The sequence below is a fragment of the Zootermopsis nevadensis genome, unplaced genomic scaffold, assembly GCF_977971745.1.
Source record: "Zootermopsis nevadensis isolate Lab colony 2312 unplaced genomic scaffold, Znev_1.0 Znev_ptg000002l, whole genome shotgun sequence".
Lineage (NCBI taxonomy): Eukaryota > Metazoa > Arthropoda > Insecta > Blattodea > Termopsidae > Zootermopsis > Zootermopsis nevadensis.
The window spans coordinates 9,277,073-9,293,188 of NW_028259134.1; the positions used below are offsets into that span (position 1 = coordinate 9,277,073).

The 16,116-nt window shown below is 37.7% G+C and overlaps 1 protein-coding gene across 13 annotated transcripts in view; it reads right to left on the reverse strand.

The window, feature by feature from the left end:
- Window positions 1-10,968, reverse strand: part of mbl (splicing regulator muscleblind) — a 547,255-nt gene extending 536,287 nt beyond the window's left edge. For 8 of the 13 annotated variants that reach the window (XM_087349109.1, XM_087349035.1, XM_087349033.1 and 5 more), the window contains exon 1: window positions 10,735-10,968. In XM_087349109.1, the coding sequence (XP_087205235.1) occupies window positions 10,735-10,960 (226 nt within the window). In that variant the 5' untranslated portion in view covers window positions 10,961-10,968. The remainder of the gene's footprint in view (window positions 1-10,734) is intronic. The other 5 variants (XM_022084802.2, XM_022084832.2, XM_022084808.2 and 2 more) reach the window with 5 other exon arrangements.
- Window positions 10,969-16,116: the final 5,148 nt, after the last annotated feature.

The following is a 16,116-nucleotide window of genomic DNA, read 5'->3' on the forward strand; positions in this document are numbered from 1 at the left end:
CGTTCCATCTTCAGGGATCTCACGGCGGTCAAGATGACGTTCTGATAGGCTGTAATCACTATGAACCCGTAGATAGATACCAACGTTTCGGAGAAGCCTCGTGTCTCCATTTTCAGCGCCGAGTACACATGGTGTTATACACCAGAAGATCATCTTCCGCGTTGTCAGAGCCTCAAATCTCACTTGGTACACCTGTGTTTACCAGCTTCCTCCCTTGTTTCCTTCCTCTTCTCGCCTGTCGATTCACCAGTCTTGTCAACCACCTTTCCAGGTTGTATTGGTTGGCTTATACTTCAACTATAGATCCCACACGTGATGAAATGTTACGTTTCTCAATCCGGTCTGATCGCGAACACCTCACGTCACTCACCAGTCCCAGTCGGTGACAATGTCTACGACGTCATGTTCTGACCTCTTTCTCCTCTCAGTTGTGACATCCACTTCTTCACCTCCGCATCGCCCCTCTGCCACATGGTTTCCAATACCACATTTAGAATTATTTCAATTTTAACTGCCTTAAGTTCAAACAGACCTTTCGTATCGAACGATACTCAGCACGAAAACTCAGGCAGTTACTATAGGCAAGTGAGGACACCTGAACTACAGTAATAGTTTCAAGCAAGACTTTTAGGAAACGCTGCTGGGTCCAAATGCTAGGGCACATGAAGTGCTGATTTATGAGCGGAAAAAGCTGAAGCACTGGCCATCTGTCGGTCCTAAGGGACTGAGAAATATTATGGCTCTTCGTCTTATGGAGATTCGTTCTCTTAAAATACTTAGTTACACCGCATTATCAGTCAGCCATTGCACACGCATATTAAAATGTGTATCATATGAGGAGATGTTGACAGTAAAAATAGTGAACGAGTTTTAGAATAATAATTTTATTTTCCGTCCTTACACAAGCTTATAGATTGTTAAAATTACATAAAATTATAACATTTCAACATTTTTGATATTGTTACATTTTAAAATGACGACATGTTTCGATGTTCAATTCCATCATCGTCAGGTCTATCAATCAAAATTAAAATTAAAACTGTTGTATCTGCTGCTCTGCGTATACTGATTTTGTTTCTACCCGTTTAGATTTTATTTGTTTAATCTCCAGGCTTCTTCCATTTAATTTTGGAGGCTGCGCCTGGGTGCCTTATATCGGGTTGTGTATGAGGTGCTTGTCCGATGTTACGGAATGGCAGACAGACTAGCGGTTAGAACGCTGGGCTAGTAATCCTGGGGTCCCGGGTTCGATTCCCGGCGGTGCCCAAATTTATAACTTCTGTTGGGCATTTTTTTTTTTTTTGCTGTCTGCCATTCCGTAACATCGGACAAGCACCTCACACACAACCCGATATAAGGCACCCAGGCGCAGCCTCCAAAATTAAATGGAAGAAGCCTGGAGATTAAACAAATAAAATCTAAACGGGTAGAAACAAAATCAGTATACGCAGAGCAGCAGATACAACAGTTTTAATTTTAATTTTGATTGATAGACCTGACGATGATGGAATTGAACATCGAAACATGTCGTCATTTTAAAATGTAACAATATCAAAAATGTTGAAATGTTATAATTTTATGTAATTTTAACAATCTATAAGCTTGTGTAAGGACGGAAAATAAAATTATTATATTGAGGAACACAAGCATGATGCAATTAAGATATGAGTTTTAGAAATTATGTAACTTTAGTGAGACCGTCGCATATTTTCGGCAGAAGACAGATGTCGGTGCTTTTGATAAGTAAACATGCTTGCATTCTGTAACAATATTTTGATTCAGAACGACAGAAAACAGATGTACCATTTTCATGCAATATTTTAAAAATAAAATCCTAAGAAATCGTACGTAAAACTAGCTTTATTTGAAGTTGAAATGATCGGGACTGAACAAATATTAGGTAATTTACCAGCAAATTACAATTATGAGATCACCGTATATTTAAAAGAAAGAACAGATTTAATATAGAATAGAAACAGAATGGAATCATTTTCCTTTCGCGAGCCATGTACGCCTTTTAACTGACGAGAAAGCGAGGGGTTTGTTGTCTCTCTAAGTGTCCATATTACCACAAAACAGTTTTTATCTAGTTATTGTAACAGTATGATAGGTCATTTCAATGCCGGCTCGACAATGGAATCAAAATGACCAAATAACAGCCTAATAAGACAAAACATAATGGTAATAATAACGAAGATCTCTAACATTTGTAAGATATTTATAGTTTATTTGGTCTGTTCTTATTTCATCTGTTTACATTCGATATCAAGAATTTTATAGGCCCTACTTCGACATGTTGATTCCATGAGACAATTCTGCCGAGTTTTGTCTAGAGATAAAAGAATACTGCAAGCATCGAGCGAATAACTTCCTGTGAAGACACTGAAATATTAAAATTGTTCCTTGTCCTGTGTTTCAACAAAGTTCGGTTCCCCTCCTTAAAATTCCCAGTGGAGGTGGAAGTTAAAATGAAACAAATTTCACAATCTCTACAGCAGTCCCGGGAAGACAAAACTTCTGGCAGCTTACTGGCTGAGCCTTGTGGTCTTCGAATAAAAAGTACAGAATATTAAAAACCGTCTCCTACTTAGGCCTACTCAGAATTCTTACCACCTTTGCGATTCTAACTCTCTCTTTTTCAATACCAAGTTGTAAGTAACCCGACAGGTTCGTAGTGGATAGTTTATTTAAACAGAATCAAGCGAATATATTTAGCGGATAATTTCTGATTTATTATTCTTTTATGCCGGAAAGTTCATTACAATATTCACAAGAACCTATCCATAGCCCCACTATACGCCTCGGACGTGCTGTACACCCGGGAAAGGACCCCGGTGTCCACTGGACATGAGGCTGGGCGGGCTAGAGGAACAATCCTGTGGGGGATCGAACCCCGGTCGTCCAGTCCGTAGTCATGACTGAGCTACCCCGGCGCCTAAACCCCTTCATAACATACACTTTGTAATGTGTTAAATTTTTAAGACTTACAGCGTCCATGTTTCCACACCTGTAACATTGTTCAGTAAGCCTACAAAAAATCTTTCTACTCTCAGTTGTCGGTTATTTAAATGTCTTGTTCCTAACATCGGGTGGTCTAAAATGATTGTCGTTTTCAAAATATATATAATGTAGTACTTAGACTGCATTAAATATGGGAACAAACGTACCTCCGTTTGTACTACACTCAATACATCCAAGCTCATCCCAATTTCGCACTGCATCGCAAGTTAAAATTAAATTATAACAGTGGGGACATTGTCCAAACACACTTCTTACAACACCTCACAGATTCATTTAATCGGTGTCTGCGTCCATTCTCGGTTGGAGAAATATGTGTGGTTTCCTCAGTCCTCCGGAACTCTGAAAGAAGTAACTTTACTCCTTCCCTCCATTTCGCCATGCACAAGTCTTCAGTTGATACAGCGTTTTTAAATAACCCAACAAGTTTCCTTGCGATTCACTCAACAGAAAATTTCTTACGACTAATTAAATCCCAGCTGCATTAACTTCAAAATAAAATTCGCTGTTTGTCAGAGGATTCTTTGTGTTAGCATTTACTGAGACTTCAGACCGTATATTTCGCTTGTTGACACCAGAAACTACGTTTCCATTAACAATTGCAATTATGGCTGCCTTTCTATCCTTTTTCAGAAATCCCTGCAATAAATGCAGCGTGTCACTCTTAAGACTGGTCGCAAATCAGAGAGTTAGACACGGCACGCGCAGTCCACAGTCAGCAACGCACATCAATTATTCAGTCGGGAACAAGATGTCGGAGGATGAGGTTATTGTTACGGGTGGACGTAAGAGTTGGGGATGGTTGGGTAAGCAAGCCACGCATACGAGGACGTAATGGTTCATTTATTTGACAGAGACAGAGACAATAAAAATACCTTATATCATTGAATTCTTGAACTGAGTTCTGAGAGGGAAATTTTGAAATTGCACGCGAATAGGTCGGAATCTGTTGATGATTTGCTACAACTTGTATGGGACCGAATTACAAGAAAGACCACTGATTATACATAAGAAAAAGATGCTTGTCTGTTGTAATGCTATTAGAGAATTAGCACAATTCATAGAAGCAAAATATTACTTATTAATTCTTTAGTGCTCGTTAAGAAGGACTTCAGTCTAACCTAATTTGGGCCGACGTGGGCTCCTGAACCAAATGGTTTGTTTCACTTCCTAAGCCTTTGAAATTGGTCAACTTCTGTTTGCAATCGCCGAAAAAGCTAACAAACAGAATCATCAAAGTCCAACCACATGACACTTATTTTAAACGACCACTGAATTATTAATGAAAACTCCATCACTCTGTAAACATATTGCTTATTTATACGGAATAATTTACTGACTGTTTTATTATTTAGAAAAATGACACTTTGCACTCCAATGGTGACAAATACATAATAAAATTTGTATTTAATTGCTCCCGATCTTGGCAACTGAACTACATTAGCGTCTTTGCGTTACGAATTTAGAGCTGGCGCTCTGTTGCAACACGGCATCTTTCACTCAATTTAGAGTGCAAGCTAGTATTAACGGAGAAATGGGAAGACACTGCTGAAAGTTCTTGATAAATGTGTAACTTCCCTGACTGTACATTCTCTAATTATATTCTGAAATCACCAGATTTTAATCTAATTCTCGGGAAGGGGTTCAAAGGACATGCAACCGGTATGCTGCACAACCTAACAATTAAGGAAATGTCAAAGCATAGGAACGTAAGTATGGGACAAGATTTTGCAAAGGTCGGTTCATTTTTAAGTGTTCTGCCAAATTCCGATTCGCAACACGCCATCGCATCAGAATACAAAAGAAACATAGCCCATGTCATGAGTTGTCAATATTGACCAAATGGTGCAAGCGGTACTCCCATAGACAAGGCTGACCGAAGTGCGTTTCTCCATAAGGACACTAAGACCTATCGTTACTAAACGTGTCTCAGGTTTTGCCTGGACTAACCATTGTGTCCAACCTACAGAAATGATTTTGACACCAGTAAATAAACACGCGTCTCTGCAGGCATTTTACATAAATATCTACAGCGTTTCCAAGCGCATTTCCAGCGTAAATGATTCCAACAAATACAGAGAAAAGTGAACCATTTTATGCTCAAAAGGTATACATTTTTAACGTAAGGTATACATTTTTAACGTAAGTCTTTCTGTTTTCAAGATAATTCAACAAACGTTTGGGTTCAAGAAACGAAAATCTATGGGCAATAACAGAGCGAACGCACCAGAATTGTTACGATATGTAGACACTTCCAAATTTGTTCAATTTAAAGTTTTACTCTGAAATGCCTTAAATATTTTGAGACTTTACTCACTTCTCGGACGATATGTAGTTCTTCTGATTTACTTCAAGGCTTTCAATGCCTGAAAGAGTAACACGACGAAGTTTGCTTTCAATTTCGCCCACATTTTCTGCGGAATGTATATTCAAACAATTCAATACTGAGAATCTGTTTTCAATAAACTATAGCCTTTCTACTGTCTGTGAAATTCCTTGCCGGTACTAATTGTTACTTGAAGCCAATGATTAAATTGGTGTACGAAATATTTTCTCATAAACTTTAGAAAGTTTACTTGAGACAAGTACGTTTTGTATCATACTTTAAAATTTATTTTGTAAATATTACGGAGATTTACAAAATGACAGAACGAAGACAACATACATGCAGTACCGTAAATGTGGTCTCAAATGCAAATTAGCTTACATGTTACAAGGATACGTGCTTCTTACGTCACCCACACCAAATACATATTCATTTTACTCAGCACTAAATACGTCCGACTATAATTTCTGCCTCGTGACACGCAGTTAAAGTATCAACAGCGTTCAGCGGTAAAACGGGAAGTAAGTGGGAAGAGGCTTTGTACAGGACAAAATGCATTCTGGGTCATTTTCACGATCAATACAGAATTAAGCGAAGCAGCATAGCTGGGACTATATGTTAAATTACAAAACTAAATAACTTACAGGACAATCTCACATTTCATATTTATATTATATTGAATAATTTTCAGTTATTAATGGTACTAAGCCGAATGACTGTTAAAGTGGAAGGACCTGTATTACAGCTTGCGGATAAATTAAATATTCATGGAAACAGAGCTACACTCCACTGTTTTGCCTCCTGTCGCCGTATTAGCGGAAGAATAAACATTTAACAATTGGTATATTTTACTTAAACTGCATAAAGGGTTATGATGCAATGACAGACTGCCTGCTGACAAAGCAACAAAAGCTACGGTGAACATTGTTACTGTTATGAACAGCTTTCTGTGGTGACCATCTTTCTTACAAAATTTCATCAGAAAAAGTTTCTTATTCAATGAATTACTGAAGCCCTAACTCGCAAATTCTGGCGCTTTCTCTGAATTTTAACATTTTGCATTTCGCGCAGATGTTCTTCTGAGTTACTTTAAAATTGAACCAAAACACATTGGTGCCTTAAACCACTTTAATACGCTAGCTGCATAAAAGGAACAACTCTAGTATCAAATTTCCGGAATGAAAATATGAAGGGGCTAGAAGACACTGAGATCAAATACACGAGATCTGCAATTCATAGAATGTGTGAAATTTCGTGTGTCTATATATGACCATCATTTGTTAAAATTTAAATATACACACGAAGTACACTCTTTCCTTCTCACAACAGACCAGACGATTTTTAACAGAATGATTAAGCAGAAGTTTTGATAGCCACTTCCTTATTAGTTCATCACTGAGAAAGGAACAGGAAAACCAAATGACCTCTGTGTCACGTTCTACGAACCCTGTTTTAAAAATTATGAACCAATATTAACAGAAAATAATTTAGGTTTTTTTTTCAATTTAAATATCGGCATGATGGTACGTCTCTGTGTGGGCCTACTCGACTACGAATAAAAATGATCGATATCAAAAATGTCACAGAAAATTTCGTTGCTGAAACAGCGAGCACAGATGTCCACACACGACCCAGGTTAAGCTAAATTATTAGCTTGTTTACTTACAAATCAAAATTAAAATAGACAGTACTTGTCTACGTGTATATTCTTTTTGAAATAACCTTTTATGCATAAAATACACATTCGGCACATAATAAATGACACCAGAAATTTATGCAAGAAAATACGCAATAGGAAACACACCTCTGGCAGTTCTACTGTATTAAAGCAATTGCATTAAAGTGTAAGAAACCGAATCAATGTAAAATTAATTATTTTCAGCTTTTCTCATTATACAGCCTAAAATTCTTACGTAATTAAGTATTTTTATATCAGATGAACAAAAATGTAAATATTTTTACAGCCGAACACCGTTTCATATAAATATTACTTCTAATCTCATATTCTATTATATATATATATATATATATATATATATATATACACACAAAAGGAAAATATTTTAATACACAGTTTCATAAGCAGACGTCTGGTGATGGAATTTATTATGACCCATGCTGAAACATATGTAACCTATATCTGATGTAAAAAAATGTGTTGTTTGAAAAGAAATATACACACAGAGACTATTTTTGCTGTATAAACACAACTGTATGCCGCAACTATAACTAGCACTTATGAAAATGTTGGCCAAATACCAAGACACGAAATATATTTTGGTGGAGGATTCATGTAAGACTCAGAATGCAAATTTCACGTCACAAAACATTACCATCAGTACAGTCTACAGTCTCACATAAGTTAAAAATAGGGATCATATATCATTAACGTCTTTAAAAACAACTCAGTTAAGAAAATAGAGCACAAGTGTTGTAAATGTTATTGGAATGCAAAGGATAATTTTCTATCTGTGCTGTACGTAAACTTATCTTTCACGGCCATATAGGCTATCAGAGATTACAAAGCAATTCAGAGCCAGCTCACTCACTGGCTTTATAATCTGAACTGGGCGTCACGAAACGTACATTAAAGCTAGGACAGACATCAAGCTGTCGATGTATAAAAGTGACGCAGTCGATAGTTACCGAGTTCCCAGCACCCAATAAGTTCGATGTTTATCACACGAAAATATATGAGGCATTATTTTCACATACTCTTCCTCTGATAGGACCGTCAGTTAATTATCTACAGTCACATTTTATGTCCTTAAAGAACTCTTAACGACGCTGTAACGCTGGTTAAGATTTATCAATTAACTGTAGAACCATAAAAATAAAAACATAAAGATAAGTATAAGCCACATTTTTCGTACAAGATAATTCTATTCATATATGTTACACGTGCATCAACACTACTTTTTACGTGAAAACACTCGACTTTTCAATGAAACAATTAATTTTTTGCGTTACACATTAATAAAAACCGAAACCACAAAATTCACGACAATGATAACACACTACAGGATTTCAGAAAATTCTGGTCTGCGATGTCCTGGAAGCCTGCCTTGAGCTTCTTACCATCTTGTTTTATCCTGGCCAACGCAACCTCAGAATAAGTTCTGTTGGTCTTCCTCAGTTACTTCAGAATACCTTATAACAGCTACATTCCCTGAACAGTAATAAACGCATGGCATCTAACATCGCCATCATCTTAGCAAATGGGTGAGAGGATAACAGACCTAATAAAATTTCCTTACTTGCTTGCCGCTAAAGTATCGAAATAAAACGGTTCCTTTTTACTATATTTTTGCGACTATTAACACAAGCTTCATATCCTGTTTCTAAAACAGAAACCTCCAAATAGTTTGCAGTTCTTATAAGAAATCGGATACCAAATCTTCTACACCGAGTCTACGTCGAAGATAAAACTGGTGTGTGGTAGGTAACCTACGGATTTAGGGAGACGTATGTCAACTGTTTTAACTGGAAGGATATTAACGACATTATATCTACTACAAAAATATTTTTGCAATTGCCTACGACAAAAAAATGGGGTAAAATGAAGAGGCCACGGGACAAAATAGTTTGCAGTAAGAACCAAGAAATTAATGCAATTTATAGAATACGTACTAGAATAATATACACACGTCCTACCTTAATACATTATAATATATTGGCTACTCGAACAGATTAACACATAATAATTACATTCTGTGTCAGGTAGAATTCCAAATTCGTGATGCCACAAAGTATGGCAAAGTGTTGGGCCTAATGACTATCGCTGGAGTCACGACGCATGCCATATCGATCAGAGACACTGATTTTGGTACAAATTCAACCGTAAAGCGACAAACTGAATTAAAGCATGTATTGGGGAGAATTCGCACAGAAATTCTGATTTCATTACACGAACAAGCTGGAGGTTAATCATTCGTAAAAGAGAAAGTTGGAGTTGCACGAACACTGCGAGATCCTTCCGCTCGGTATCGACTCTGCACAATCGGACGAAAACACGGATGCATTGTCTCGAATTAGGATCCTGCCTCTGTAGCTGTAGCGCCATTCACACACATCTACTATTTCACGAACTGTAAAAAGCGCAGAGAAAGTTAAATGACATCGTCGCATTTGTGCACTTGAGCGGCCAAGGATACTGCAACATTTCTGATACCCTCCGCAAGATAATTATGTTAAAAGCAGACATGACAGGAAATCTAATTACAGACTGCAAAACCATTTTCAAACGAAGATACCAACTGAATTCTGGACTAGAAATGCTGCACAGTTTATGAATATCGCTGGAGCAGAAAGTGAAATATAGTCTGTGTATTTTTAGGCAGTCAGAAAGCCACCTGTCCTTCAAACGCATACCATGAAAAGTTGTTTCCGACGTACACAGTCGGGGGATGAGTTTATGTGCCATTTCGTAAAACAGATGGCGATGCTTTCTTATTACAGTCGAACTAAAAGCAATGTGAAACATCCACAAATCACGAAGAAAAACCTTCTTATCTCAACGTGTATCACATCGCCGTTGAAATTTTGTACAGCTGTTTTCATAATGTATACTGCAGTCTACGTACGTTCCAGGCAGTAGGTTAGCAGCTGACAACCAACTGAAAGGGTACCATCTAAGTTATTACATAATTTCAATATATTGCAATGGCAAACACAGGTGTTGTAACAGATTTTTATAATTTGTTGAACGATTTTAACGACGGTATCAATTATTTGGTTATCACTGATTGTCACGCAGATAGGCCTAAACCGGCACCCATTGTATCTACGTATTTCCTAACATCTTCCGCGTATGCGTACCCAGATCTCGAAACTAGGCTCGCTTTTCACGTTTTGTTAAGGCTTTCAAAGCACAGAAATACATGTTAAATACACAAATAACATTCAGCCCGTCAACAGTAATGCCAGTCATTTAAAGATCGAAAACTAGTAAATGCATATCTAGATGACTGACAAATTCATAATCTTAACAGAATCTCTGATTCACGTCGAAAATAACCAATTACGTTCATTTATAGAAGAATCACACGTGAAGTACTTCGCAAAAGCCTAGCGCGGTAAGCAAATGTCATCTCCATACGGAAAGCACCTATCAAACGTCAAAGTACGGAAACATTACGATCCAAGTTCTAAGCTGTAATTTGTGGTGTGGTCTTGTCTCAAATCAACTTGCGTATCAAGGACGGTATGCTGTGATGTCAAAATAATAACCTCAGCCCACTGCATTGGCAGATACTGACACGAACGATTCAAGGTCCAACAGCCGGTAAACTGGGGCGAGTCGATACCGATCCTTAGCTGTACGACTCAGCTGGTCGATCCATACGGACAACACACACAATCACATTCAATTGCCAATTATTGTCACATACCTGTTAGGCTGCTAGACCATGCAGGCTTCCTGGCTCGAATGTAAAGGCTGGCTAATATGTTGCGGTAAGCTGTAAGCAGGAGTCCGCCATAACTGACTGAAAAGCTCTGGGATCGCGAGAGTTGCAGGCTGTGACGCAATAGTACCGCGCAGACGTGGGGCTCGGGAGTTGTGGTAGCGCAGCCGAGCGTGCCCGGTCCATGCCGACAAGATATGCGTAATTGCATTGCGACCCCACTCTTCTTCTTTCTGTGACCCCTTCAAACCTAACCTCACCCCCAACCTCCCTCTTCCCCTTTTGCACATAAGAAACTTAGGACTGGGGCAGAAGAAAGGCGCCTATGTGTCTGCGAGTTTCAACTATCATTCTGACCCTTGCTCCACACATGTCAGAACCATCACAAAATCTGAATGTAAAAACTAATCTTTCGTTATGCACATTTCTTGTAGTGTCCATGAAAATTTGGATGCCAATACTCTAATTCAAACTTGTATGGCGTAATGGCTCATCATGAATAGCGGTAGAAATTTAGGGAAATAAGTTTGTCCATATTTTTAAAGTCCCTTAATATATGTTTTCACTGAAACTGACACGAGGCTCATATGTAGGATGTAATTTCGTGATTAGTGGAGGGTTTAAAAAATAACATTAAAAATCCACATTTAATTACAGATATTCACGAATCAGCTTTGGTTTTAACACAAATGTCGAGAACTGTCTATTTAACTGTGTCAATGATAAAATTATTACGTTTGTGCCATTCTTTTCTCCCATACGAACTGCACATAGAGCACGAATCTAACGGAGTACACTTATTAGTTTTACGTGTTAAACATAACACGTTACTCTTTCTAAAATCACATCCAAATATCCACTGCTTATTAAAATACATTAATACACACATACAGGAGCATATATACACGCAAGCATAGCCCTACATACGTTAAAATATTAACAAGTGTAACCTAAAAATTTCGCATGCTAATTTCTGGTGCTCAGATTTGATCTAATGACGCAGCAAATGTTTCAGAGACCCTTATTTTTTTTAAGTTCACAAATCTAATGAACAGTTATAATAATGACATTAATGAGTGCAAATGAAACGAGCGGCTTCAAACACACGTTCGCGCTGTCAGCTCGGAATTAGCCGTTTAAAGCCGAAGATCACCTAAAAAATGTTTAAGAATTTAGTCCGTACCGCTAAGAAAACACCACACTTCACCATTCCGAAGTCCAATTTTTTTTAACGCTGTTTAAGGAAATATTTTTTACACTCAGAATCATACGGAACACATAAATAAAAATTGCAGATCAAAATATTATTAAAGTAGGTGGGACACATAGCTACCATTGGGCTTTAGTAAAGTAAAGTTTGTCCCACTATACGCCATGTAGGCGTTTGGGGTGAGTGGAGGTATAGCTCCTCTCTTCCTTGACCTCGGCACTAGATGGGGGTGAGTGGTCAGCATCACGCCCCGGCCGGCTTTACCCCCGGGAAAGGACCCCGGTACCCATTGTAGAGGAGGCTGGGTGGGCCCCAGAGCCGGTCTGGACGTAGAGGCTAGAGGAAAAATCCTCTGCCCCCGTCGGGGATCGAACCCCGGCCGTCCAGCCCGTAGCTAGTCACTATACTGACTGAGCTATCCCGGCTCATACCATTGGGCTTTAGAGGGTTCATATTTAATTAAACCATATTATGCCATATTATCACATTTCATTTGTGTGTTACGATTCGATTAATTCCGTTCGTCGATCAATTCATAATAACAAACACGACTGATCTCAGAAAAGGAATTTAAGAATGCAAGAATTAGCTGAAAATCAGTACTGATAATTCTGTTCTCTCCCTTTTTAAAACAGAAATTTAATCAGCAAAGTACTGACTAAGACGAACGCTACTTGCACTCTGATATTCTACTTTCTAAACTCATTTTTTCTTCCCGTTTCTTTTTTGTTCTGCGAGCTGGGATAAAATGTTGGTCCTAGTCATTCATCACAACACTTACCTTAACACCTGACTGGGGCTATTAAACAACTCTTTTCAATTAAATCAAAAACAGATTACACAGAGTCTAACGATAAGGTATTTGTGAAAGATAAATTTGGAAAGCATATGGTAGGAAACGCAAGCAAGCCTCAAGTCAAGTTATTCGGTATCAGGATCGAGATTTGAATTAGGGACCGCCCAGCTAGAGCAGGAATGTTGTTTGCCTGGAAAAGTCGAGGGAAGGTCCGATAGACCATCCTATAGGCGTCGGCTATCAAATTAAATAGAGTGCTAATGTCGGTTAGGGAATCGAGAAGTATGCTCTTGAGCTTTCTCAGAGAACGTGTTAGTTGAAAACAATTATATGAAGCTATTCCAAAGTTTGGAGCTTGGATACTAAACGGTATTCTTTCACATAACATAAAATTCAATTAATTACAATAACTCTTCCCTTAAAAATCAAGAATTTAGTAATTTACACATTAATCGGTTAATAGTAAATAATGAATTAATCAGACTAAAATTCAAGAGTTTGGCAGGCTATCCATGATCCCCTCCGTCGACAGAAACTTTCTCGTCTTCTTGAGATCGAGAAGGCAAACTTTTGTAACAACATCTTACCTAGGGAAATCCAGACGGACAAAAGTAAACCAAAAAGTTATTTTCTTTATTTTTGCACGTAGCTCTCAACAAATTCAGTTTTATCGGTGTGAAACACATAAGAAGAAAAGTAATTTTTTCGTATATTTATTTATTTGCCAAAAGAAAAGATTAATGCAAACATTTCTTTAACAGCATGATCTAATCTGGGACGAGATGGTCGGTGATGTGATAAGTTATCGGTGTTTATACAAGCAACCGCGCAGAGAATGGAAGCCAGGTTACGATGGGCTGGTTGTGTAGCTCAAATGGAAAATAAGAATGTATGTAATTTTTAAGAGATCGGTTCAAACGCAGACACATGGAAGACAGATGGAATGGGAGGATATACGAAAGGTTTTAGCCAAAAAGGTGCTGACAGTGGAAGATAGATGGAACTGCATTAAGACAGTGACCAATGGCAGATCTCTGTATTAGCGGTGTTGAATATTCGGATTATACTACAAATGAGGGAGTTTTTTATGCTTATCATTAAGAGGCCCCAGGTGTCCCGTGAATAGTCGGAAATAATATATTACATTCTAAGAAGAGACGAGGCTGCTCAGAAAATCAACGAAGTAGAAATGTTGTGTAGCATATGTAACTAACAAAACATCTGGCAAGTCTAATAAAATTCTAAGATTCGATTGTTTCTTTTTTCTGTTTTCCGTTTCGTCCATCTGTAGTGTGAAAAAATAAATTACTGTTTCCCACATTCCTTAAAGAAGAAGCCTTTAATCACAGTTCATAGTCACGAAAGCAAGAACAATAACGCAAAACATAACAGTATGAACCTCTGAATCAGTGCTGCCTTTGTTTCGTGGCTTGATGCCCCAGAAAGATTTGTAAATGTATATCTGCAAAAATTACACACGCCTAATACCCTACACATCCAAGCTAAAATTTTGTACGTCTATGAAAAGAAGAGCCGGTTTCAAACACTCGTCTGTTTGTTCTTCGTACGTTATCAAATATCGATCATTTTATAAGCGGCCTTTCGTCTGTACTCAAAGATAATTACAATCATTTACACTTTTTGTTCAGTGTCGTCATTGCAGTCATTAACTGATAGTCTTGAGATTAAGTCAGAGACTGATAAAAACTTGCGATTCGAGCAGGGATGACCAAATTAATTATCGAACGCCAGAAGTGACCACGAATAAATTATGTAAACTTTCTGGTAATAGATCGACATACCGTTCAGTTTGTGACACCCTTATTTTTCGAAAGAAACACGAATATTTCAAGGTTCTGTGAAGCCACGTGCTTATGATATGTGCTATTTCTGACCCACTCATAATTAAAGTCTTTTTTCAGAAGTTCAGAAATTAAATTTAACTTCATCGGAGTTTTGACAGCCTCAGTATGCCAGTTAAAAAAGCTCAACAAATACAGCAAATATTGAGAATTTAAGAAAATAAGATAACATTTCTCGTGATAACGACAATAACATTGAAGAAAACGTAGTAAGGCAAGATATGTAATCTTTACTGACTAAAGAGCAGACACTTAGAAATCAATTGTCTGTTAAAAATAGTTCATAAAGGATTACAACTGCTGCTTTTCACATATATTTTTTTCAGGGCGATCAAATTAAGGAAGATAAGACTGACCGACAAAACTTAACACACAGGTGAGGTGGAAGTTTTAGTCGAAAAACCTTAAGAGAAATTAGTGATCACTTGGGACACACAGACGTACACATTTAGACAGGTCTTTTTAAAAAATATAACTCAATATTTTGGACTGAACTCATCTGGCTCAGGACGCAGTACAGTGGCAGGTTCCTCCGAGTCCCAAAAAATTAGAGGAATTTATCCGATTACTTCAGCGACTACTACCGTCTCAAGAAGGAATCTGCTCTTCGGAATTGGTTAGTGTGTCTTCCACTATGAGTAAGTAATGTCTTTGAAAGAAGACAAACAACTTAAATACACAAAAGTGTGTCTAATATACATGTTTTATAACTTGGACTTTATGAAAGATGTAGGAGTACAGATTAGATTTGCTTTATCTCATCTAAGGTAGATCATTTGTAGTTTGTTCTAAGTTTCTTGCTTCTGACATCTACTAAACTTATTGTTTAAGTACTATTGCACTAATATTTTTTGGCATTCGATGTATTTTGGCCTCGTCATTGCTCAGTAAGAAGTGGACTTGTTGTGCGAGAAGGTCTGGGTTCAGTCCTAGTTCATTCATGCGGGACTTCTCTGGCACAACGTGGTAGAGTCATTTTCGCCACCAGCAAGTATTTCGGCCTTCTCCTGCCAATCATCATTAGGCATGAAATAATTATTGGTAGGGGCCTATAAATATCACCGCTCTTGAGATGTGTGACAGGTCTGACAAGCCGGAAAGTAATCGGAAACTTAGTCTTCAGCGTTTCATTGACCTGACACTTGTCTGGACTCTGACAATTCAGGCTATCTGTTAATTTGAATTGATACTTTCATAGCTTCTGTGAACTTCGTTCAGAATCGTTTTTCTTTAGATTTAACTCCAATTCCCCTAGCATACTATTGTATAGGCCCATCGGATAGCAACTAATTTAAAACGCAAAATTGACTTTTTATTCAGTTCTAACATTTCAAAACCCATTTCGTATCTCTTTCATCAGAGCATATATTTTCAAAGTATTAATTGGAATCTACCACACGAACATAATTCTAACAAAATTTTCTTTGTATCCAGTAATTACTATAGGATTTGTGAAAGGAAGTTTTTGGAATATTATTTTTTGTCATGCTTACCTGTTA